This window comes from Tachyglossus aculeatus, chromosome 18, assembly GCF_015852505.1.
Source record: "Tachyglossus aculeatus isolate mTacAcu1 chromosome 18, mTacAcu1.pri, whole genome shotgun sequence".
Classification (NCBI taxonomy): Eukaryota; Metazoa; Chordata; class Mammalia; order Monotremata; family Tachyglossidae; genus Tachyglossus; species Tachyglossus aculeatus.
Window position 1 is genome coordinate 29,853,508 of NC_052083.1, and position 25,665 is coordinate 29,879,172.

General features: G+C 42.2%; 1 protein-coding gene across 1 annotated transcript in view; it reads right to left on the reverse strand.

The window, feature by feature from the left end:
• The window catches only part of LOC119940154 (amine oxidase [flavin-containing] B-like), a 42,733-nt gene extending 18,492 nt beyond the window's left edge, over positions 1-24,241 (reverse strand). The window contains exons 1-3 of the mRNA XM_038760229.1: positions 24,136-24,241; positions 11,566-11,660; positions 10,051-10,188 (exon numbers count right to left, since the gene is read on the reverse strand). Coding sequence (XP_038616157.1) covers positions 10,051-10,188; positions 11,566-11,660; positions 24,136-24,181 — 279 coding nt within the window. The 5' untranslated portion in view covers positions 24,182-24,241. The remainder of the gene's footprint in view (positions 1-10,050; positions 10,189-11,565; positions 11,661-24,135) is intronic.
• Positions 24,242-25,665: the final 1,424 nt, after the last annotated feature.

A 25,665-nucleotide genomic window follows, 5' to 3' on the forward strand; every position in this document is an offset into this window, starting at 1 on the left:
GGAACCCCCAAGCTCCGTACAACTACTCATACAGACTCTTCCTTCCTGTGCAGTGACATGTTAAATGCTGTCTTTATCAGTGTGAGGATGAGGACCCTAAACCCCTTTCCTCACTGTACCTCGGTCTCATCTATCTCACCTGATAGATGAGATATCTCACCTCATCTAGCTCTTCCTGGGACACCCTCCCTTTTCACATCTGACAGACAATGACTCTCCCCACCTTTAAAGCCTTATTGAGAAGCAGTGTGGCTCAGTGGAAAGAGCATGGGCTTTGGAGTCAGAGGTCATGGGTTTGAATCCTGGCTCCACCACATGTCTGCTGTGAGACCTTGGGCAAGTCACTTAACTTCTCTGAGCCTCAGTGTCCTCATCTGTAAAATAGGGATGAAGATTGTGTGCCCCCCGTGGGACAACTTGATCACCTTGTATTCTCCCCTAGTGCTTAGAACAGTGCTTTGCACATAGTAAGCACTTAAATGCCATTATTATTACTATTATTATTATTGAAGGCCTATCTCCTCCAAGAGGCCTTCCGCAACTAAGCCCTGATTTCCTCTTCCTTCACTCTCTTCGGCAGCGTCCTCACACTTGGGATTTGCTCCCTTTATTCACCCTTCCCTTAGTCCCACAGCACATACATCCCTATCCATAATTTATTTACTTAAGTTAATGTCTGTGTCTCCCTCTACACTGTCAGCTTGTTGTGGGCAGGGAACATGTCTGCCAAATCTGTTATATTATACTCTCCCAAGCACTTAGTACAGTGCTCTCCACATGGTAAGCACTCAATAAATATGACTGATTGACTGAATCTCCCACTCTAGGCCACCGAGCCCTGGGCTGGTAGCTACCAGATGGACTCAAAATGGGGTCTGTAGTCCCAGCCAGGGGATCCCTGGGGTACTTTCACAATCAGGGCCTGATGCTCAAAGGCTGGCTGTTCCACTCCACAGTTGGAATCTGCTCAGAGGTTTCTCAGGCCCCTCTGTAAATGAATATATTTTACAGCATTCAAGGGGCCCTGACCTTTGACTGCAAACTATTTTGACATGTCCAATATGTACTTCCCAGATATGATTTCAGTTTGTAACAAGAAAAAAAAAACCTGCAAGGATCAGCTCAAATGAATTCAGGAAAATGATGTCTGCAGGAATATATTCCCTTTTCTCCTACAATTTTTCCCAAATAATAATCATTTTGATATACCCATTTTCCTCCTACAATTCCTCTCTAATCATCTTCATCATTTGGTTATATGTATTTTGTCATAATTTTTCTCTTCTAATGACAGTAACAATAATAATAATAATAATGCACTCAACCCATGTCAAGAGTAGAGTCTGTCTACTCTACAACTGGAATGGGATTTTTTTTGACTTCCCACAAACACGGGTCTTGCACTCCAATAAATTGTTCTCTAGAAAGCATTTTTGAGTTCCAAAACTGCTTCTAATTATTGATACAGAAATTATGGGAGAGAAATGTTTATGTTCCATAGCAGAATGAATACACTACTCAAACTAATTCCCAGTTTCAGAGATTGAAGTGATGATTCACTTAGATGAGCTGGACAATTCTCCCAAAGGGACTATAAACATGGGAATGAGAACTGGGAAAAAAGGGTACATATAAATTTATATATAACAACTTTGTAAATAGTAAGATTTTTGTTGTTGTTGTTTTTAAGTGAGATATACTTCGACTCCAAATACCTCTCTGAAGAACTAACTGGGATTTAAGCGGAGAAATACAGGGGAGGGAGAGAAAAGTTCCAGATGCATAATGATTGGAAAATGTCGTAGGAACCAGGAGGGAAGGAGGAGATGGAGTGATATGGAATAAGGCCCAGAAAAGGCAAGAGCACATGTTGGCCCAGGCAACGCTCAGAGGGTTCAAAGAAAACATATGTCAGCAACAGGCTCTGAACTATCAAAGTTGGGCTGAGGCAAACCAGACAGTTGCATGTTTCAAACCTTCCAAATCAACCTAGCAACCATCTAACACCCTTGAGCCTACCCACTAGAACAGAAGCGCTGTGCTCCTGTCATTGAGGATTCTGCCCCCTCAACGACTGACATCTAGGAGGAGGAAGATTCTATAAAGAGCCAATTAAAATAATAATAATAAGAAGAATACTAGTATTAAGTGCTTACTATGTGCCAAGCACTGTTTTAAGTGCTGGACTAGATATAAGTTAATCAAGTCCCACATGGGACTCACAGTTTAAATTGGAGGGAGAACAGGTATTGAACTCCTGTTTTGCAGATTGGGGAAATGAGGTAGAGAGAAGGTAAGTGACTTGCCCAAGGTCATACAGCAGATGAGTGGCGGAGATGGGATTAGAACCCCGGTCCTTCTGATTCCCAGGCCCGTTTCTATCCACTAAGCCACACTGCTTCTTATCTTCCCAGTAGCGCCAATATCGGACTGGGCAATTGTATCGCAAAATTGTGATGCCTGCATGAAGTTAGAATAGGGAAATCTTTCCCCATTTTAGAAGCCCTCCGGAAATCCCACCTCCTATCCACAGCTCTCATCTACATACTTGTATCTAACTTTATTCATATATTTAATTCCTATATTTATCTAAACACTCAATTACTGGTTCAACTGTTTATTCCTGATGTACTTCCTGCATTGTCCTACTTCTTCCTCTGACTTTCACTATCTGAAAATAACATCCTCTCCATTGAGCTGGAAGCATCCCTGAAGGCTGGAAATGTGGACCTTGTTAGCTGTTGTACCTCTGCTCAAGAGGTTAGTAGAGTGCCTAACAGTAGGTGCTCAAAAAATACCATTTATGATGAAGATACGAGGAGAAATATCACTGGGCAAAACAGGAAAGCTAAAAACTCCTGACTAACCTCCTCTAGACTGTAAGCTCTTTGTGATATGTAACAGCGATAGCACATCAATGTGCTACTTAATAAGCCCCTCAACATTAAGGAAACTAAGAAAAACATGGCTTACACTTTAATACTTGAGAATCCAATAACCTAGAAGCAGCCTAGCCTGGCGGACAGAGCTTGGGCCTGGGAGTCGGAGGAGCTGGGTTCTGATCCTGGTCTGCTGTGTGACCTTGGGCAAGTTGCTCACTGTTCTGTGCCTCAGTTACCTCATCTGTAAAAAGGGATTAAGACGGTGAGCCCCAAGTGGGACGGGGACTGTGTCCAACCTGATTAGTCTGTATTTACCCCAGCGCTTAAGACAGTTCCTGGCACACAGTAAGCGCTTAACAAATACCATTAAGGAAAGAAAAAAGGAATATTGATAGCTCCACTGTAATCAGAGCCATGAAGACTGGCAAAGTTTCGGGATTTGATATCATACCAGGGGAGATCAATAACCCAAGAAGAGATTCATAGGTTAGGTGCCTTGATATGTGGATGCCGATGCCACAGAATTTCAACAAAAGATCCACCATTATCCCCATCTTCAAGGAGAGAAGGGATAGCTGACCAAAGAAACTACTGCAGTGTTGCGCTGATGCAATCAATGGTATTTACTGAGCACTGAACTAAACACTTAGGAGAGCACAATATAGTAGTATGACCTCATAGAAAAGCACAAGCCTGAGAGTCAGAGGACCTGAGTTCTAATCCCGGCTCTGCCACTTGCCTGCTGTGTGATCTTGGGCAAGTCATTTCACTTCTCTCTGCCTCAGTTTCCTCTTCCATAAAGTGAGGATTCTATGCTTATACTCCCTCCTACTTAAGACTGTACTGCACTGTGTGAGACAGGGACAGTGTCCAACCTGATTATCTTGTATCCAGCCTAGCATTTAGTAGAGTACTGGGCACCTAATGAACATTGAGAAGCAGCATGACTCAGTGGAAAGAGTACGGCTTGGGAGTCAGAGGCCATGGGTTCAAATCCCAGCTCCACCACTTGTCAGCTGTGTGACCTTGGGCAAGTCATTCACTTCTCTGGGCCTCAGTTACCTCATCTGTAAAATGGAGATTAAGACTGTGAGCCCCACGTGGGACAACCTGATCACCTTGTATCCCCCCAGCGCTTAGAACAGTGCTTTGCACATAGTAAGTGCTAACAAATACCATCATTATTATTACTACTATTATTTAACAAGTACCACAATTATCATTATTGGTATTATTGGTATTATTATTATTGCTATAATTATTATTATTGGTATTATTATGGCAGACGATCCCATTGCTGGTAAAATCCTAGCCACAGTTCTTCAACACTGACTACTAACGAACATTGCTAATCACATGCTCACCAAATCACAGTGGGGTTTCATGATCAGAGCCAGGCATAATGGACCTAATTCACACAGTGTGGAAAGGACTGTTGGTCTTATCAGCCATATTACCAATTCCCAAGTGCTTAGTACAGGGCTCTGCACACAGTAGGCACTCAATAAATACAATTGAATGAATAAAAAAATCTAGAAGCAGAGTTATAGTAAATAAATCTTATCTATCCTATTTGAATATAGTTGATATAATTGTGCTTCTACTTGGAGAGACTTTTTATTAGTGATGAATATGACAAATATATTTGTACATATTATTTTATGTCAAATCCTATTATTTTATCTCATTTTCTTCCTAAAAAAAGAGTTTTCAAAATAAAGTCCAAAAGATGCTACAGAGTAGAGTAGTTTTGTTGTGAAATGAGGTAATGGACAACAAAATAAGAGAAATAAAAAGGTTGCGATAGGAGGACATACAATAGTTCAGGCTCTTCAATGTGTTCAAAGGATCACCTGGCAGCAGCTACCACCAACTGGTATGTGTGATTGGTGAGAGTAGGCAGCTGTTCTTGAGTGACCCACAAATGTCTGTCTAACCTGTTTCTAGGGAGTTCAATCACCACCCAAAAAACTCTGTGATTGCCAGCAAGCACGGCCTCGGTCTAAGCCCCCAAGAATAACAGCATCGAAGGGAAGAGCCTTCTGTTCATGCTGAATTCTTCATCTCCAAGAAAACAGGTTCCAAAGTCCCACCAGAAAAGTCATTTTGGATGTTTGGCCTTTCATCTACCCAATTTGATGAATAACCTATCTGTTCCTTCAAGTTTTCTTTGCCAATTTCTAATTCCCAGAACCTATAGGAATTCAAAACTATTTTTCAGTCTTAATGGGCTCACATCTGAGATTGGTTTCTCCCATTTCACTCCCCCTTGGTGTTAGTAAAAGTGGCATTTAAGGTCTGGAATCGTATTCAGGGAGCAGCCTCATGGATGTCCCTTGGCTGGAGACCTCTGGGCAGTAAGAGTCAGTCATGTCCACCTCCCCAGGGGCCCTGTTGGCTCCCCTGGAGCTGGAAGCCTTCCTCCCCAGTAGCCCCAGCCTTTGGCCACAACAAAAAATGAATACTTTGTGCCGTTGAACTGAGCCAAAAGATCCCCATCCCCTTCCCAAATTCCACGCAGCGCTGTCTTTCTGCCCAAAGGAGTATGTGCTTATTTACATTTTGTTTTTGTTTCACATCTCAGGTTGCTATAAATCAATCAATCATATTTATTGAGTGCTTACTGTGTGCAGAGCACTGTACTAAGCGCTTGGGAAGTACAAGTTGGCAACATATAGAGACAGTCCCTACCAAACAGTGGGCTCACAGTCTAAAAGGGGGAGACAGAGAACAAAACTAAACATACTAACAAAATAAAATAAATAGAATAGATATGTACAAGTAAAATAGAGTAATAAATATGTACAAACATATATACATATATACAGGTGCTGTGGGGAAGGGAAGGAGGTAAGATGGGGGATGGAGGGGGGACGAAGGGGAGAGGAAGGAAGGGGCTCAGTCTGGGAAGGCCTCCTGGAGGAGGTGAGCTCTCAGTAGGGCCTTGAAGGGAGGAAGAGAGCTAGCTTGGCGGATGGGCAGAGGGAGGGCATTCCAGGCCAGGGGGATGACGTGGTCCGGGGGTCGATGGCGGGACAGGTGAGAACGAGGCACGGTGAGGAGATTAGCGGCAGAGGAGCGGAGGGTGCGGGGTGGGCTGGAGAAGGAGAGAAGGGAGGTGAGGTAGGAGGGGGCGAGGTGATGGACAGCCTTGAAGCCAAGGGTGAGGAGTTTCTGCCTGATGCGCAGATTGATTGGTAGCCACTGGAGATTTTTGAGGAGGGGAGTAACATGCCCAGAGCATTTCTGGACAAAGACAATCCGGGCAGCAGCATGAAGTATGGACTGAAGTGGGGAGAGACACGAGGATGGGAGATCAGAGAGAAGGCTGATACAGTAGTCCAGACGGGATAGGATGAGAGCTTGAACGAGCAGGGTAGTGGTATGGATGGAGAGGAAAGGGCGGATGGCTCGAACATTGGAATTTTCAGTTTTTATGACCCTGTGCCTACTAGCTCTTGAGATCTCAGTTTTCCACCACCCACACCACCAAAAAAAAAAAAAGAAAAAAAACAACAACCAAAAAACAAAAAGCCTAAGATACTCAAGGGGCATTAAGTTACCATAGACTAATATATCCCCAGAATGTCCTGCTTTTCTTCAATTAGAAGCCATTCAATTAAAATTAAAAACACCCAAATTGTTACCCTCTAAGCTGTGTTAACAGAAATGACCAGGGCTGTTTGTAAAACAGATTGAAAAACCTCAATAAATCATATTCCTCTGTGTTCAATAATGCATCACCAAAGCTGGGGAAATTGAAGGAAACACTTCTGAATGGTATAACTTCAACTAAAGTAATTACCTTTCCCAGCGATAATTAAATCCCAATACAGCTGTGATATCACATGTTTTACTCATGAACGAGACCCAGGCAAATTACATTTTAATAACCAGACATGAATGAAATGAAATGAATGACACCCAGGAGAGTTAAAAATGTTTTCAAAAGGGACTTAGAACAGACCCTGGAAGTGCCTATTATCACAGTCAACTAGTCTTGTTAAGAAGATATGTACAGAAAGGGTAAATGTCCCTCTTGAATAAGAAGCATGTGAGGAAACAGCAGGTCCTTGTTCATCATCAGTAAATTCTGTTCGCTAATGGGGAAACTCCTGGATGTTCTTCATTCAGTCATTCATATTAATTGAGCACTTACTGTGTGCAGCACACTGTACTAAGTGCTGGGGAGAGTTTATAATACAATAGAATTAATATAGAGGGGGTGTTTTCTGATATCCCATCACTGTTGACGGCACTACCATCCTTCCCGTCTCACAAGCCCGCAACCTTGGTGTCATCCTCGACTCTGCTCTCTCATTCATCCCTCACATCCAAGCCGTCACCAAAACCTGCCGGTCTCAGCTCTGCAACATTGCCAAGATCCGCCCTTTCCTCTCCATCCAAACCGCTACCCTGCTCGTTCAAGCTCTCATCCTATCCCATCTGGACTACTGCATCAGCCTTCTCTCTGATCTCCCATCCTCGTGTCTCTCCCCACTTCAATCCATACTTCATGCTGCTGCCCGGATTGTTTTTGTCCAGAAACGCTCTGGGCATGTTAGTCCCCTCCTCAAAAATCTCCAGTGGCTACCAATCAATCTGCGCATCAGGCAGAAACTCCTCACCCTCGGCTTCAAGGCTCTCCATCACCTCACCCCCTCCTACCTCACCTCCCTACTCTCCTTCTCCAGCCCACCCCCCACCCTCCGCTCCTCTGCCGCTAATCTCCTCGCCGTGCCTCGTTCTCACCTGTCCCGCCATCGACCCCCGGCCCACGTCATCCCCCTGGCCTGGAATGCTCTCCCTCTGCCCATCCGCCAAGCTAGCTCTCTTCCTCCCTTCATGGCCCTATTGAGAGCTCACCTCCTCCAGGAGGCCTTCCGAGACTGAGCCCCCTCCTTCCTCTCCCCCTCATCCCCCTCTCCATCCCTCCTGTCTTACCTCCTTCCCTTCCCCACAGCACCTGTATGTATGTTTGTACAAATTTATTACTCTATTTATTTTACTTGTACATATCTATTCTATTCATTTTATTTTGTTAATATCTTTGGTTTTGTTCTCTGTCTCCCCCTTCTAGACTGTGAGCCCACTGTTGGGTAGGGACTGTCTCTATATGTTGCCAACTTGTACTTCCCAAGCGCTTAGTACAGTGCTCTGCACACAGTAAGCGCTCAATAAATACGATTGATTGATTGATATGAAAATGACAATATTTGTGTACTTGCAAATTGATATTTCAGTGATATTTCCCAGTAGATGGGGAATGAGGAGCAAGGAACATTAAATGTAAACTAAGAGATCTTATAACACTGCTTGCTACTATTTACTCCTCTAATGGAATATTTGCATGAAGAACATATTAACAGATTTCTCCAAAATCAAACCACATTCTTCCCTATTTCTCTTGTTCTTACTCTGTATCTGATATCCATAACTGAGAACCCGCATTGACTAGTGGAAATAACACAGGCCTGGAAGTTATAGGACCTGGGATCTAACCTCAGCTCTGCCATTTGCCTGTTGTGTGACCCTTGAACATTAACTTCCCTGTCTCAGTTTCCTCCTCTGTAAAATGGGGACTCAATACCCACTTTCCCTCCTACTTAGACTGACAGACAGCACCTTTTGGGACAGGGACTGTGCTCAACCCGATTATCTTATACCTATCTACCCCAGTGCTTACTACAGTGTTGTAAATACAGCATGTGCTTAAAGAATACCGCAGTTATTATATCGGATACAATTTAGCAATCTTGTTTAAGGCACAAGGAATTGTGGCTGTATAAATCACAAAAAGGAAATTTCCAAGGGTTTACCTATCCCCCACCAAAGAGACAATCTAGGACTTCATCATCCTCTTTGCAAATGAAACAATCACTCAACTAAAAGAACCAACTTTGCATCATTTCACCGAAAGATAAAGGCAAAAAATAAAAAATAAAAATCACTGGATATTGCCAACTCATTAACTTGGGCTGCCCCATTCAATCTACTGCCATTAGCTTTTCTGGAGATACCTAAAATGAACTTCATGAATATAAAAAGTTTGGGAAGTCTCAGTGGTAAAACCAATAGTCTGAAGAATTGCTAAATTAAGCATAAAAAGAAATTGAGGCATTCAAACAAAGGGGAATGACAGATACTTTGCTCTGTTTAATCTGTGTAATAGCAGCCACTTATTGGGGCTCAGTGAATATTATTCACACTCAGTTCTTTCATTTTAAATGGTGCTTTGTTTATGATATTGATTTCCCGCTTTGAGAGATGCATAGAGACCAACTGAAACATTTAAGGAAGATGAGATTTGCACGCTCTCATGGCATTCATGGATCAATGAAGAGAGATGGTCCCCTAGGACACCATTCTGGGTGACTAAGCCCCCCTTTTCCTCAGCTCCCCCTCCCCTCCCCATCACCCCAACTCACTCCCTTTGCTCTACCCTCCTTCCCCACCCCACAGCACTTGTGTACATATGTACATATCTATAATTCTATTTATTTATATTAATACCTGTTTATGTGTTTTGATGTGTATATATCTATAATTCTATTAATTTATATTGATGCTATGGATGTCTGTTTACTTGTTTTGATGTCTGTCTCCACACACCCCCCAACCCAAACCCCGAATGTAAGCCCATTGTGGGCAGGGATTGTCTCTGTTGCTGAATTGTACTTTCCAAGCACCTAGTACAGTGCTCTGCATACAGTAAACACTCAATAAATACAACCAAATGAATGAATGGGTTCATGCTTGCTTCTTGTCTCACTCAGGAGTCCTTCTTATACACAGGCTGGGTAATCAAACAGACCAACAGCAAACACAGTCACCTAACAGGTACCTTATCAAATGATTTTTGAAAACCTTCAGCTTCCTGTGACAAGACACAACACAGCCTCAGATTTTAGGCCAAAGACAGTGGGCCAACAACATATCCATCACTCGAGCAATACCATCATCAAGGAGGTGAGAGTTCTCTCCCATACTAATTTCCACGGAAAGCATGAACAAAGTCTAGAAACCAACTGGCCAAGGAGTGAGGCTGAATCACTGGAGTCCCAGAGAGTCGCAGGGGCTTGTGTTAGGTGGGGAATTCGGTCTTAATGAAAGCAAAATAGCTACTGAATCAATAAGCATTTTGAACTTTGAAAGGGTCTGTGCTTACCCTCACATAGTGGACAAGGCGCTCTACTTCATTCACTTTGTACGTCTCCAGCCCGAGCTCCTTAGCCAAGCGCAAGATCCGATTCTGAGTTGGTCCAACGTAGGATCCTCCCAGGTCCACATATTTAACATATTTGTTCTATATTCCAATAATGAAAAGGGAAATCAGTTTCTGAATCAACATAAAGTACCTTAACTAAACCTGCATTAAGAAAAATATGCATTATATAGTCCGGAAAGAATAGACTCGCATTGCTGGATGAACAGTCCCTAACTACCTAAAAGCATTCCATCCAAAATGTATAGTGAAAACATATGTCATGGGCAAGCAATGTCTCAGATGATTATTGCTTCTGGAAGGGTTCATTCAGTAGTATTTATTGAGCGCTTACTGTGTGCAAAGCACTGTACTAAGTGCTTAGTGGTCAATCTAATAAAGAAAAGAAGGTGGAAATTGACAAATATAAAGTAAATGATTGATTGTTTGATGAACTGTTCTCTCTCCTACTTAGACTGAGAGTCCTGAGAAGGACAGGGACTGTATAGACCTGATTATCTTGTATCTGATTATCTTGTATCTACCCCAGCACTTAGTATATTTAGTTCACATAGTGAGAGCTTAACATGTAACACAATTACTTTCATTAGACCTATAAATAATGCTCTAAAGTAGATGAATCAATCAATAAAGTAACAGATAAGGAAAATGTGTTTACAAGAAACAGCCTAAAGGGGAACAATGTAATGAGCTGAAATCCTTAAGTGTTCTAGTTATCAGAAATCTCCAAGCAAAAGAAGAAAAGAAAGTTATCCCTTGAAGGGCAGTGAGTGCCACCTGAGGTTTAACAGACAGAACATTTGGAACAATCTGGTTCTTCCAAATAAAATAACAAGATTATCCTCCCTGGAGTAATAATAATGATGGCATTTGTTAAGCGCTTAGTATGTGCAAAGCACTGTTCTAAGCGCTGGGGGGATACAAGGTGATCAGGTTGTCCCACATGGGGCTCACAGTCAATCCCCATTTTACAGATGAGGTAACAGGCTCAGAGAAGTTAAGTGACTTGCCCAAGGTCACACAGCAGACATGTGATGGAGCTGGGATTCAAACCGATAGTTATTGGCTTCACTGCAATCCTTGGCGGTGTAGTTAGGAGTACAAGTGACCTTGGGCAAGTCACTTCACTTCTCTGTGCCTCAGTTACCTCATCTGTAAAATGGGGTTGGAGACTGTGAGCCCCACTTGAGTCTGTGTTCAACTCGATTTGCTTGTATCCACCCCAGTGTTAAGCACATAGTAAGCACTTAACAAACACATTATTATTATTATATATTGGTTCCTGTTTTTGTTGTTTCGCCTTTCCCAGTGCTTGTTTCCAACCCCCATCCCCTCTTTTTCTTAGACTGTGAGTCCCTTGGGAGCCAAGGATTGGGTCTAATTTTCATCTATGTATTTTTCCCAGCACTTACCAAATGCTATCATTACTACTGTTATTGTTATTAAGTTTTTACTTACTCTTATGGTGAAAGTTCTCCCTCCTACTCGGTCTCGAGCCTCCAACACCACAACATTCAGGCCAGATTCATGGAGCAACTTGGCTGCTGTGAGACCTGAATAACGGATGAGAAAGAAGATCATCAACCAATTGATAATCAATTGATCGAGCATACTTTACTGAGCACAGAGCACTGTACTAAGCTCTTGGGAAAGCACTACAATAGAATTGGTAGACCCAATCCCTGCCCACAAAAAGCTTTCAGTCTAGAGGGGAAGACAGACATTACAATAAATTATAGACAGTGGGTTATTGAACACCTATTTTGTGCAGAGCCCTGCACTAAGAACATGAGAAAGTCAAATGGAGTAAGAAGCACAATCTTTGCTCTGCAGTTCAGAAGAAGAGATGCAAGTTAGTCAATACATATGAAAAGGCTCTGGGTACATAAATGACTAATTGGCACACATACGCTGAGGGGATAGTAGGAGGATATGACCCGGAGTGAAGAGAAATCAAGCTTCGGGGGGAGAATTTCTGAGGTATCTACCATTGTTCTAAACTTCTACAGTGATTGAAGGGAAGGTTTGATGGTTCAACAGAGAAGCTGGAAAGGGCTGAACAGTGGTTCAAGGTTGTGGAAATGCATCTGGTTAACATAATGTAATAATAATAACAATAACAACAACTTTGGCATTTGTTAAGCACTTATTTTGTTCCAAGCACTATTCTAAGCCCAGGAGTAGATGCAAGATAATCAAGTCAGACACAAACCCGGTTCCACACAGGACTCACAGTTTAAGTAGGAGGAAGAACAAGCACTGAATCCTCATTTATAGGCAAGAAACTAGAGCACAGAGAGGTTAAGTGACTTGTATGAAGTCACACAGAAAGCAAGTAGCAGGGTGGGAGAACCAAGGTCCTCTGACCCCAGGCCTGTGCTCCTTCCATTAGGCTATGCTGCTTCAGTTTGAGCATCAGTTTGGGAGCAGACTTAGCCTGAAGAAATCAAGTCATTCTGGTCATCCAACAGATGAAGTTCAAACTCCTGCCCCTGGACTTCAAGAAATTCTTATACTTTAGGCTTCCTTATATTTACACACTCATCTTCTAGTTGAGTTGTGGTTAGAACGTTCCCTAATGCTGCTCATTATATCCAAATTATGCAATTGAAACATATGTTGTAGCAGAACTGAGTATATTCATGCTTTCACACTTGTCATTACCAGGGGTATCTTTGTTCTTCTTCCTGCTCTCACTATGCGTAAATTATTTGTGCTGCTTGTCTTGCCCATTAGATTGTAAGCTCCTTCAGGGAAGGGACCATCTTTATTTCTGCAGGTCCTTAAAACAGTGCTCGATTGACTGATTGGAATCATAATAATATGTTTAAGCACTTACAATATGTCAAGCACTGAACTAAATACTGGAACAGATACAAGATAATTAGCTCCCACATGGGGCTTACAGTCTAAGTAGGAGGGAGAACAGATATTGAATCCCCATTTTGCAGGAAACTGAGGAACAGAGAAGTTAGATGACTTGGAAGAGAGCACTAGGTAGAAGTCAAACTGCAAGGGACAATGGTTTCCGCAGTATGGTATGGTGGCTAGGAAATGCAATGATGAGATTAAAAAAAAAAAGATGCCCAGGGGATAATGACAGGAATTTCTCCTCTCATCAAGCAGAGATATGCTGCTTCTCTCTAGAGACAAACAGAAATAGGAAGAAGTCAACAGAGTGATTGGAATGAGAAAAAGGAAGCCAGAGATAGCTTCACAGAGGAAGTGAGGTATTTTTAGTTGTGACTATAAGGAAGAAAATGACCTTCTAGTAAAGAGGAGAGAGAATGTCATTCCAAATAAGGAGATTTGTCCTATGCAGGAGATGGAGATTTGTCCTATGCAGGAGATGAGTGAAACGGCAAGCAGGCTTGCTTGGTTGGAGAAGAAAGGATACACTAGAGATAGAAAAGGTCCTTAATGGGTTTCTAGAGGGAAAAATTAGGGATGTCAGATGGAACTGCCATCATCATCATTCAATGGTATTTATTGAGTGCTGACTATGTACTGTATTAAGCGCTTGGTAGAGTACAGTACAACAGAGTTAGCAGTCATGTTCCCTACTCCAAACTGCCAAAACCATTAGATTTTCATCTTAGCTTGTGAGCCCCCTGAGGGACAGGGTCTGTGTCTAATTCCTACCAATGTAGTCTCCCCAGCACTTAGTATAGTGGTCCTCATACAATAAGTGCTTAATAAATAGTATCACTATTACTACGGCATTATGACCAAGAAGGCTAGCCATCCTACAATTCCAGCCAAGCAGCCTGTTGCCTCTTTAACTTGTACTGTGGCTCAGGGACTGCATCCAAGCTGATTAGCTTGTTTTGACCCCCAGCGCTTAGCACAGCGCTTTGCCCAGAGTAAGCACTTAACATCACAATTTGGGAGGCAGAATACTTGGCTAGACAGACCTTCATTTGGCCTTTCTCCTGTTGAGAACTGTACACAGCATTCCCGTTGCATATAAATAGTTTTGGTACACTGGAAAAACTATACTTTCCTTGGGCTTTCTAGATCCTTCCTGATGATAACCAGGATTTTATAGGCCTTTTTGGATGCTGCTACCTAGGTCTAAAACATGCACACCATCTGCAAATATTTACAGACACTTTGAAATCCTCAAGTAATTACAATGTTGGCCGTATTAAAAGTGCTAATGTGAAAAGTACATTGGGAAACTATTTTCATTGGAAAACATCACAAGTTGCTCTCAAATGTTCTCAGAGTTGGCAAGGGCCTGATTTCTGATTTTCTGATTTTATGCCACAAAGATAAATTTTTTTTTTAAAAAAAGAGCCTAAATTACTTCAGGCTTTTTTAGGGACCAAAAGGAATGGAAAAAAATGTTTAATACATTTTAGGACATTTTCAAGACTGTTTTTCCCCATTAAAATGACTGTTAAATATGAAAAAATAGAATGGTTCACTGAATAGAGAATAGAGAAATACTGGCATTTTATTTTTTCTGACAATGAAACAGGTCTTCCAGTCAACAGTCATATTGCCTTGGGAATTCATATTAAAACAGGTTCCCCCTCACTCCACTCCCTAACACATTAATACTTATTTCCTAGCTTCTGTCCACTGGGAATGATGTCTAGGAGAAGGGGCAGAATAGAAGGATATGTACATAAGGGCTATGGGGTTGGGGAGGGAGAATCAAGTGCTTAAAGTGTACAGAATGTAACCTTTGGATGGGAAAGTCCTTTCACGTTATCAACTGTCAAATATTAGTGAAAACACACCCATGGAATAGAGATTATTCCTTAATGGCATGATACCAAAAAATGTCAAAGTAGTATGAGCATTGCTAATTACATTTGCATCCCTCAAACAGGAGCTTGCTGGAGAGGGATTTCTTGAAAAAGGCAGAATATTTGAAATACTCTTTACTGCAAGTGTCAGTTAACATCAATATTTCCCCTGAAAGGTTTGCCCTTTGCTCATAAGCAGACCTTGAGGAGAACTTAAATGGATTCCCTGTGCAGGTAGGATAATCCCAGAGAAGGAAAGTTTCAATCTTCCCCAGTTCAGGGAAAAAAGCAATTGAGACTAAGGAAAACTGAGAGCTTATTATGTAACAAATGTGAGCCATCTGCAGCTCTGTCAATTAGATTTACAGTCTGTATACTAAAATTCAGTTTCTCAATTGTACTCTCCCAAGTGCTTAGTACAGTGTTCTGCACACAAGAGCTCAATAAATACTGTTGATGGATTAGAAGAATATTCCCTTCCAAACTGGCTGAACTATTCATACTTTTGAAAATTTCTAGGAAAGGATCCTCAAAAGAGATTTAAAAGTCATTTTAAAGTTCCCAAAGATATAGCCATCTCAGGACTCAAGTATAGAAACTGAAATTATTTTTAACGACCCTCAAATACTTTTATATCTGTCTCCCCTTCTTAGAAGCTCCTTGTGGGTAGGGATCATGTTACTTCTTTAATTGTACTCCCCAAATGCTTAGTACAGAACACCATACCCAAGTGGGCACTCAATAAATACTACTAATAGTACACAAACCAAAATCTGCAGTTAAACTTGCAGGACCCTCGTTGTTGTATTAACAATAAATTCCATTCAGTTTGGTCTTCTCTAGAAAATAATATGCACCTCTCCTTAATCATTTCAAATACAATACTGAAATTCAGTAATTGTCTAAAGAAAACAAGCAAAAAGCCTTGTGCTGAAAGAATTGGAAACATAGATCTTCCTAAAATGATGGTTTATATTAAAAAGGAAACAAAATAATATCCCAATCCACTGCAACATGAAATTATAGCTGCTCTACAAGATAAGTAAATATTTGGAATTGAATTCAAAGGCTAAAGCTGAACCCCTTGGAGTATCAGAAACAGAACACAGTGAACTTACAAAGCAAAGCAAGTCCAGTTTTCCAAAGGAAGCTGTTTACTCAACTCTTCAGATGTCTTTTCAAAGCAAAAATGATTTATCTCATCTTTATTCTGGGACAATGATGGGTAGCAGTTGGTTTAAAATTATTCTATGACATACATAATGTAATTGAATCAATTAGCATGAAGTCTTGTGTCTAAAAACTTTGCCCTTCTTGTTTTCACTCTGAAATGGAGGATTTCTAACTCATTTTTTTGGAAGATAAAATAGAACACATCAAACAAGCCCTCATACTAATTTGCAGAAGGACTTAATTGCAGCTTTTACTATAAAGCAAATCAAAACCTGAAATTGTTTGTAATCTGTTTAATGAAAAGAAACAACCTAAGTGCCTTTATAATTACAGCAAGCCATTCCCTGAGTTCTCTAATAGGATCAATATTTTAAGATAAACATATAATAACAATAATGGCATTTGTTAAGCACTTGCTATGTGCAAAGCACTGTTCTAAGCGCTGGGGGATACAAGGCAATTACATTGTCCCACATGGGGCTCACAGTCTTCATCCCCATTTTACAGATGAGGGAACTGAGGCTCAGAGAAGTTAAGTGACCTGCCCAAGGTCACACAGCAGACATGTGGCAGAGCCTGGATTAGAATCCGTGACCTCTGACTCCCAAGCCCGTGCTCTTTCCAGTGAGCCGCGCTGCTTCTCATGCCTGGCTTTAAATATGCCTGGTTTAAAGCCTTGAAAGTAGGGAAGTCACCACACCTGCCACAGACGCAGTGACATGTTGTCCCCAGCCTAAGAAAATTTCCCAGACTCCCAGTAACAATGCCAAAACGGTTCAAAACCCTGAGCACATTCCTTTCCTTCCTCCTTATCCCTGAGTCCAAGCCCTTTTCCAGCCCCAAGCTTTTACCTGAACTGTACTTCAATTAGCTCTCCCCCTCCTACCTTACCTTGCTGATCAACTACAACCCAACTTGCTCACTTGGCTCCTCTGATACCAATTTAGTCACTATACCTTGATCTCATCTGCCTCACAGTTGGCTCCTCACCCAAATCCTCCCACTGGCCTGGACCTCCCTCCGCCTTCAGACCTGACACACCACCACTCTACCCACCTTCAAGTGTAGCACTCTCCCAAGTGCTTCTTATAGGATTCTACACACAGTGAGTGCTCAATAAATCTCTCTACCTGCCTCAACCAGGATACCAGAACAAATTCAATTCTCACCTACTGGAAATAGCCCTGATGCTTATGGAGTCATGTATACCTAATAATACATTTAAATGTATAGGAACATAACATGTACAAATTTACAATGGATTAGGGGTGGGAAAGCTTTAGTGATGCTCTATAGGGTAAAAGGAGGAAATACACCCACCTTTTGGTCCTACTAAAATCACATCACCTTCAAGAGGCCTTCCTTGACTAAGCCCTCATTTCTCCTATCTGCCCTCCTATGCCCGTGGGCCTCACAACCCTTAAACACTTGGTAGTCACCCCACATTCCCCTACCTGTAAAATATGTTAATGTCTGTCTCCCCCTCTAGACTGTAAGTTTCTTGTGGGCAGGGATCGTGTCTACTGTTTTGTGCTCTCCTTCAGGGAGGGGAACTCTTAGCCAGGGGTGTCTAGTATGGTGTTTTGATAACACTGGACAGCCAACACCTATCGCTACCTCTATTTGACTTATAGGTCTTTGCTAGACTTCAGCCTCCACATGACAAAGAGATCCCCTTCCTCTTCAGATGAGATTGGCCACAGTGCTTTGCTATACTCCTTCCCCACAAAGTCGCTGGAAATTCAGGCAGGTCTGGTCCCCTCGGCAGATATATCTGAACCACAACTCCCCCTTCATATGGTGAGGGCCCTGACCTGTTCTAAGGGTAACGTGGGTTCAACCAATCAATGGCATTTATTGAGGGCTTCCTGTGTGCTGAGCACTATACTAAGTGCTTGAAAGCATAAACTACAATAGTGTTTGGGCTATTCGCTAAAGGTGACTTTTCTTTTTGCCTTTCAAATTCAGTGGAAAGTTTATACCATTCTTAATCTATTGTCATTTACTAAATTTATGTGTGAGGAACGACAGAAATGAAATAGGACTGCCAAGGATGTGACTGATAATTTTAGCAACACATAAATAGGAGGTGGTGGTAATGGCCTGTAGGAGAGACTATTATTTTCTTTTAAACATGTGGTAAGACAAAACTACTGGCCCACTTCTCTATATTTCCTCATTCTACTCTATAGAGCCTCACTAAAGCTTTCCCACTCCTAATCCATTGTAAATTTGTACATGTTGTGTTCCTATACATTTAAATGTATTATTAGGTATACATGACTCCATAAGCATCAGGGCTATTTCCAGTAGGCGAGAATTGAATTTGTTCTGATATCCTGGTTAATAGGCAGGTAGAGATATTTATTGAGCACTCACTGTGTGTAGAATCCTATAAGAAGCACTTGGGAGAGTGCTACACAACATAATAGTGTAAGCAGACAATTCCTAACCCTAAAACCACATATCTTTATGGCTCACTGGAAGATGTTTTATATTTTAGGGAGTTTTACTTTTTAATAGAATGAAAGAATGTTTGACATTCAGTTCTTTCATGCAGTTTTTCATGCAGATGAATTGAACTGCATCGGTTCCATGTGATAGAAGCCAAGTCATTTTAGTCTGCAATGTTTCTTCCAACATATTTGAGTGCTTACTGTGTGCAGTGCACTGTACTAAGCACTAAGCTTGAACTAAGCTCCTGCTTGGGCCCTCTGTATAAGGATCCTAATCTTATCGCAGGTGTGTTTATTAGTGTGTAAATTCTCCTTTATTTGTTCCTTATCTGCTGATAAACCTGGAATAAGGAGGGCAGAAGCCTTTTTTAAAAAAACCTCCTCAAGTGGGTTTCTCAGCTTCCTACCCCTTTTGATGAAAAGCTGACAGTTACCCTCATGGTCCTAGGAGCTTCTAGAGGGAGCAGGTGATGGAGACACTTCAATCACTTTTATTAGGCACTTATGTGCAGAGCACTGTACTAAGAACTTGGAAGAGCACAGTAGAGTTGGTAGACATTTCCTGCCCACAATGAGCTTGCAGTCAATCAGGCAGACACACTCACTTCTGGGTTCCTAAAGCAGGGTTGGAGAAGGGACTGACATTTAGCTGCCCACCACGAAGCTTATCTGTATTTGACAGCCAGATTCCTCTAGGAGTGGTGGCTTATCTGTATTTGACAGCCATGGTGGAAGCCACAGTCCTGGCCCCACTGTGCACACAAAAAGGCTGTAATGTTTGCATCCCTCTGTCTAGGGCAACTCCTGCAGATGTTTGGCAACAGAAATTTAATAATAATGTTAGCTGATAAGCACTGACTTTGTGCTAAGCATTGGAGTACATACAATACAAATCAGGCACATTCTCTGCAGTCTGCCTCACAAGGGGTTCACAATCTAAAGGGAAGGGGAAATGGACATTTTTAATTCCCATTTTTAAGATGACAGTGAGGACCAGAAGAACTAGGTGACTTGCATAGGGTGTCACAGTGGCAAGTGCAGTGCTGGAGTTAGAACTCAGGTGTCCTCATTCCCAGCCCTGCACTCTTTCCCCTAGGCCACATGGCTTCTGTTTGATTCACGTGGTCCATTATGGATGCATCAACTCAAAGAATCCTCTCCAAGAATACCCTTGCTCACATAGACTTCTTGGTCAATAGCAGGTATTCAAGTCCTTAGACTAGGAAAAGAGAACTGGAGAAGTTGTTTTTTAAAGTTACCTTTAAAGATCCTCTCATTCAATATTTGAGGAATTTACCTCATTACCTCAAGTCACACATCTTTCTTTTATCCTAAAATTGACATCTGAGGTTTTTTTTTTTTGCCTGTGTTTTGACATTCATCCTCAGTGCCCTAGGAATGTTGGAACAAATTTTTTTTTAATGTGAAATAGTTCAAAAAATAAATGGAGTAAATTTTTGTAGCAAAAAGATATCAACCTTTTTCTACTCAGGACCTTGTTTTTCCAACCACAGAAATAATTTTGGACCACAGACTGAAAATAAATGATCTTTGCTTATCGATAACCTTTAATGCAGTCTTGGAATTTTTTTGTCATCCTCTTTTGAAAACAATTTAAGTTTGAAGAGGGTGTAATAAGTAGTCAGCATAATGAGAAAGGATTGGATCTGAATCATCAACTCATTAAATTGTTCTTTTTCATATTTATCAGCACAAAAGGACCCAGAGTCTCCACATTCAAGAATTTTATAAGGTCTTCAGGTTAGCTATTATGTAAATCCAAGTTTATCGGCTTTACTTCAGGCTTAGAGAAGCAGCATGGCTCAGTGGAAAGAGCCCGGGTTTTGGAGTCAGAGGTCATGGGTTCAAATCCCGGCTTCGCCAATTGTCAGGTGACTCTCAGCAAGTCACTTAACTTCTCTGTGCCTCAGTTACCTCATCTGTAAAATGGGGATTAAGACTGTGAGCCCTCCGTGGGACAACCTGATCACCTTGTAACCTCCCCAGTGCTTGGAACAGTGCACATAGTAAGTGCTTAATAAATGCCATCATTACTACTATTATTAAGTTACAATGTTCCAGAAGTTTTCAAGAAAAAAAAAAGTCATGGAAAAGTTAGGGAATAATGTTGGGCAAATGAGTATAACTGTATGCCCAAAGCGGGCAAGGAACGTGTCATGTTCTGTTGTACTTTCCATAGTGAAGTGTGCTCCAAAAATACCATTTGCAGCAACAGGAGAAAAACAGAATGAGGTTCTGTACAGTACCTACAGTACCTTCATATTAAGATAGCTACCGTCAACTGAAATTTTCCTATTTGTGTGAATGTGGCTTAATACCGACAGGGGTATTTGTTGAAAGTCTACTATGTGCAGAACACTGCAATAAGATCTGTTATGCTGTCACTTTATGCTTGCAGTGCCTGGCTGTATTTTCTCTTTTGCCTCCTCTCAATCCTATGAGGAATGTAATCCAAAAGTGCCAAAAGGTGACAACAGCACATTAATACCATTGCAAAATTTTCACAGCAGGTAATAAATATACAGGCTTCATGTTTTTAGCATGTGGTTGGCCTTTGGATTAATTATTGTTGGGCTTTTTTTACATCTGTATGTTAATTTGCCTGAACATATACTAGAGATGTATAAAACATTTCAAAAGATTTAAAATATCTGTATGTATTGCCATGTCAAAAATAAACACCTTTGAATTTTTAAGAGAACAGAGAAACTAAAGCGATAGATTGTTTGGGATTAAATGTCTGGACTGGGTAAGAAGATTTAATTCTTCATCACCCCTGACAAACTCAGTGTCTGATTCCTTGTCCTGAAGAAAAATTTGGCTTGGGGGAGTGGGGGGCGGGACATGGAGCACCCTCAGTGGAATAGGAACTTTAGTCCAATTTTTGGAAACACCTGAACTTTATGATCTTTATAAGAACATTACAGGGGGGATTTATTATCCACCCTAGAAAGAACCCTTGTCCAGAACAAAGCCCAAATTAAGACATTCAGTTATTTTTCTTAAATAAACCTCTAAACTGTAAGCTTGATGTGGGCAGGGAACTTGTCTACCAACTCTGTTGGACTGTATTCTCCCAAGGGTTTAGTACAGTGCTCTGCACATAGTAAGCATTTAATAAATGCCATTGATTGATAACCCACTATAACTCCCAGTTAATGGCTTATCTGACTACAGAGATTCTGTACCAGCCTCATCTGCATTAGGCACTGACAGTTAAGTAGTGCAGTATAGGATAGGCCTACATTATTACTACATTACAAATATAGTATTTAAAATGGATTATCCCGGTAGTCGTACCAATTCAGTAAACTCAACGTGGTGGAAGAACAGATTGGGAGGAATGACCCCCAAGAATCTGATATGACGGCAAATCTTCATTTCATTGACAAAGGTGAAACTGTCTCTTTCACATGCTTTACTGATTTAGTTGATCCATTGAACTGCTAATAGGTTAAACAAAAAATAGCAGATCTAGTGTTTAATCAATTACATTAGCCCAACTACATTTCCAATGAATGAGCCCAGGTATGGTCCACATACAAAATCCATCCCTCAATTCATCAGACTTCCCAGTACCAGGTATCCTAGGTACCCTTTTTCCTCTCCTCCTCCCCATCCCCCCCAGCCCTACCTCCTTCCCCTCCCCATAGCATCTGTATGTTTGTACAGATTTATTACTCTATTTTACTTGTACATATTTACTATTCTATTTTGTTAATGATGTGCATCTAGCTTTATTTCTATTTATTCTGATGACCTGGCACTTGTCCACATGGTTTGTTGTCTGTCTACCCCTTCTAGACTGTGAGCCCATTGTCGGGTAGGGACTATCTCTATATGTTGCCAACTTGTACTTCCTAAGCGCTCAATAAATATGATTGAATGAATGAAACAGAAGATAGCTCTATTGCCTGGAGTTTTACCCATGTGTGGTCAATGTATAAATTATAGACAAAATGCTTGGATTCCAAGATATTTCCCATATCATGACTGCCACCACCAAAAATCAGACATTGTAAATAAAACATGCTGGAGACTTACTGGGCTATTTTCTCACCAGATTGGTGTCCTGGTACTTATATTCTTCTAGACTAAGTTTCTTATGGGCAGGGATTGGGTCTAGGGACTCTATTATATCATACTCTCCAAGTGTTTAGTTCAGTGCTCTGCCCACAGTAAGTACTAACTACCACTGATTGAAATCTGCTTCACACGGAAGATGCAGAAGTATTTACATAGAGCAAACACATATTGCTTCTAAGCAACAAGGTAAAGAGATCTATCATACAATTTCCTATAACAGTTCAGTATGAAAGATTTAGTTATGAATTAACCAGATGTACCTTACTTAGGTAATCTAATAAAAGGGACATTTTGCTAACAAAAAAAAAAAAATCAGAAAACAGAGCCCTACACGTTTAATAATTAATATGATCTAGAGAAATAGTTCATAGTCTAAGATCAAAGGTAGAAGGGCTGTCGGTCACTGGATAAAAAAAATGATATATTACCCAGTTCTAGATTTTAGAAGTTGATATTTAAAAACTTGCAATTCTACCATTTTTTTTTCCTGTTCAGTTTGGGGGGGCAGTGAGGAGAAGTCGGAGAGGTCTGCATGTTAAACTTGCCTACTGCTAGTTTGCTGGAACATTGAGAAAAATCATTTTACTTCTATGGTTTGTTTTGTCATGTCACCTGAAAAACAAAAATATGAGTGACTCCCTCAAGGGCCAAAACTATACAGCATATTCCCAGCAAAATGATTTTCAAGAAGCCTAAAGCTGTTTCTTCTGAAGGGAGAAGCAGCTCAGAGACAGAAGAAATGGTTCCTACCAGTCTCCCTCGAATAGCCCATGATTTAATGGAAGCCAAATAAGGCAAGGTGAAGATCTGGATCCAGCCTGATTAGTTTGTATCTACCTCAGCACTTAGTACAGTGCTTGGCACAAGGTAAGCGCTTAGTACAATTTTTAAAATGTGTCTTTGTAGGCGAATGGCCAGGCTAAGGGGCATCAGCTGGCTGGCTGTCCTGGTTGACCATCCCCATGGGGAAGACTACCTGCTAACCGCCCCCCCAGGAAAAGCCTGATGAAGGCAACTGGTCCCCAGGGATTCCCACCTTTCTTTATCTCGGGCTTTCTGCCCACCTTCATCCGGCTTTGCCCAGCAGGGCCCAGTGGAGGGTGATGCCCAGTCCTCGAGCATCTGTGCGGGGGTGGGGAGACACCCCCCTCCCCAAAGCCCTGTGTCCTTCTGCAGGCCAGAGAGGGGTGCGGGGAGATGCCAAGGGCACAGGGTCTCCTCCAGCTTCTGGAAAGAGGCAGTGCTGGAGTCCCGACTCCCTCCCCCACCAGGATTGAGAGAAGAGGGGAAGGAAACGGATCCAACCCCCCATCCCCCCCAGGACCGGCCGGAGAGGGGGGGGGAAGAAAAGCCATCCACGTGGTCCCACCCCAACTAGGCCGGGGGCCAGCTCGGAAGACCCCCGGAGGGGGCTGGCACAGGGGGAGGGTGCAGGGAACTAGGTTGGATGACCCCCTGGAAAGGCAGGGGGGCGGTGGGCGAGCTCGGACGACCCCCGGGGATGAGGTGGGCGGGGGGTCGAGGTGGGCACTGACCTGAGATGCCTCCCCCGATCACGACCACGTCTCTCTTGCTGCTCATGGTGGCTCTCTCTGGGCAAAGGACTGGGCTGGGAGCTCCGCCCCGCCACCAGGAATAACCTCGACACAAGCCAGGGAGGTTATTATTGGGCAGGGGGGAGGGGGGCTTCACCCTTTCAGTGCCATTTCTGCCTGGGAGACCTCCTCCCGCCCCCCCATTCCACCCCCTGGCTCTGAGCTCCTTGGGGGCAGGGAAAGCGTCTACCACCTCTGTTAAAGGGCCCTCTGCCAAGCGCTTAGTACAGTGCTCTCCACACGGTAAGCATTCAAATACGATTGATTGAAGGTGGGTGAGGATTGGACATGAAAGCAGTGGCCTCCTGGAAAGAGGTCAGGAATGGGAATTAGGAGAGCATTTAGTACTGTGCTCAGAGTAGGCAATGGGTAATATTCGTTAAGCACTTACTATGTGCCAGGAACTGTACTAAATACTTGGGTAGATACAAGCAAGTCAGATTGGACACAGTCCCAGTCCCACATGGGGCTCAGTCTTAATTCCCATTTTACAGATGAGGTAACTGAGGCCCAGAGAAGTGAAGTGACTTGCCCAGTGTCACACAGCGGACAAGTGGCAGAGTCAAGATTAGAACTCTGGTCAGATGGACCTGACTCCCAGGCTGGTGCTCTAACCACAAGACCACTCCGCTTCTCTATGACAGAGTCCTGCTCAATAAAATGTGTTTATGCACTGGCTCTCAAAAAAAAAAAAAAAAAAAAAAGGAAAAGGGGAAAAAAAAAGTCACCAGAGTTTCTCAATGATCAGGCAGGGCAGGAAAATGATTTGTCAGAGTTAGTTTGGCAAGGCTGTGGAGAGCTGCAAACCTCCTGGGAGGAATGGGAAGAGGAAGCAGTGGAGGAGAATTTAAAGCAACAAACTGTTGCATTTCATCTGTGGCACCTCAACTGCCTCAGAGCTTGCTTGTCTTTCCATGTAGCAACCCCTGCAAGAGTCTCAGTCCTTGACCTGGGGCTCACAGTCAAAAAAATGGAGGAAGAACAGACATCCTATCCTCATTTTACAGAGTAAGAAACTGAGGCACATTGGTGAAACCATTTAAGGTCACACAACTTTCAAGTGGCAGAGCTGGGATAGGAAGCAAGTTTCTCCTGACTCCCCTCCTGTATGATTCCCATAGGGCCATGCTAACCCTTCCTTGCTATTCTATTGCTACCCCTTTCTACACCCCCCAATATCCAACAATTATTCTTCCCCCCCTTCAAAGCCTTATTGAAGGCACATTTCCAGGAGGCCTTCCCTAATTAAGCCCTCCTTTCCTCTTCTCCCACTCCTTTCTGTTTCACCAACTTGCCTCCTTTATTCATCCCCCCCACCAGCCCCACAGTACATATGAACATATCTGTAATTTTATTTATATTAGTTTTTCTCTTCCCCTCTAGACTAAGCAAACTGTGGTGAGCAAATGTGTCTGTTCTATTGTACTTGGGAGAGTACAATATAATAAACAGTGGTCTGTTTATTGTTAG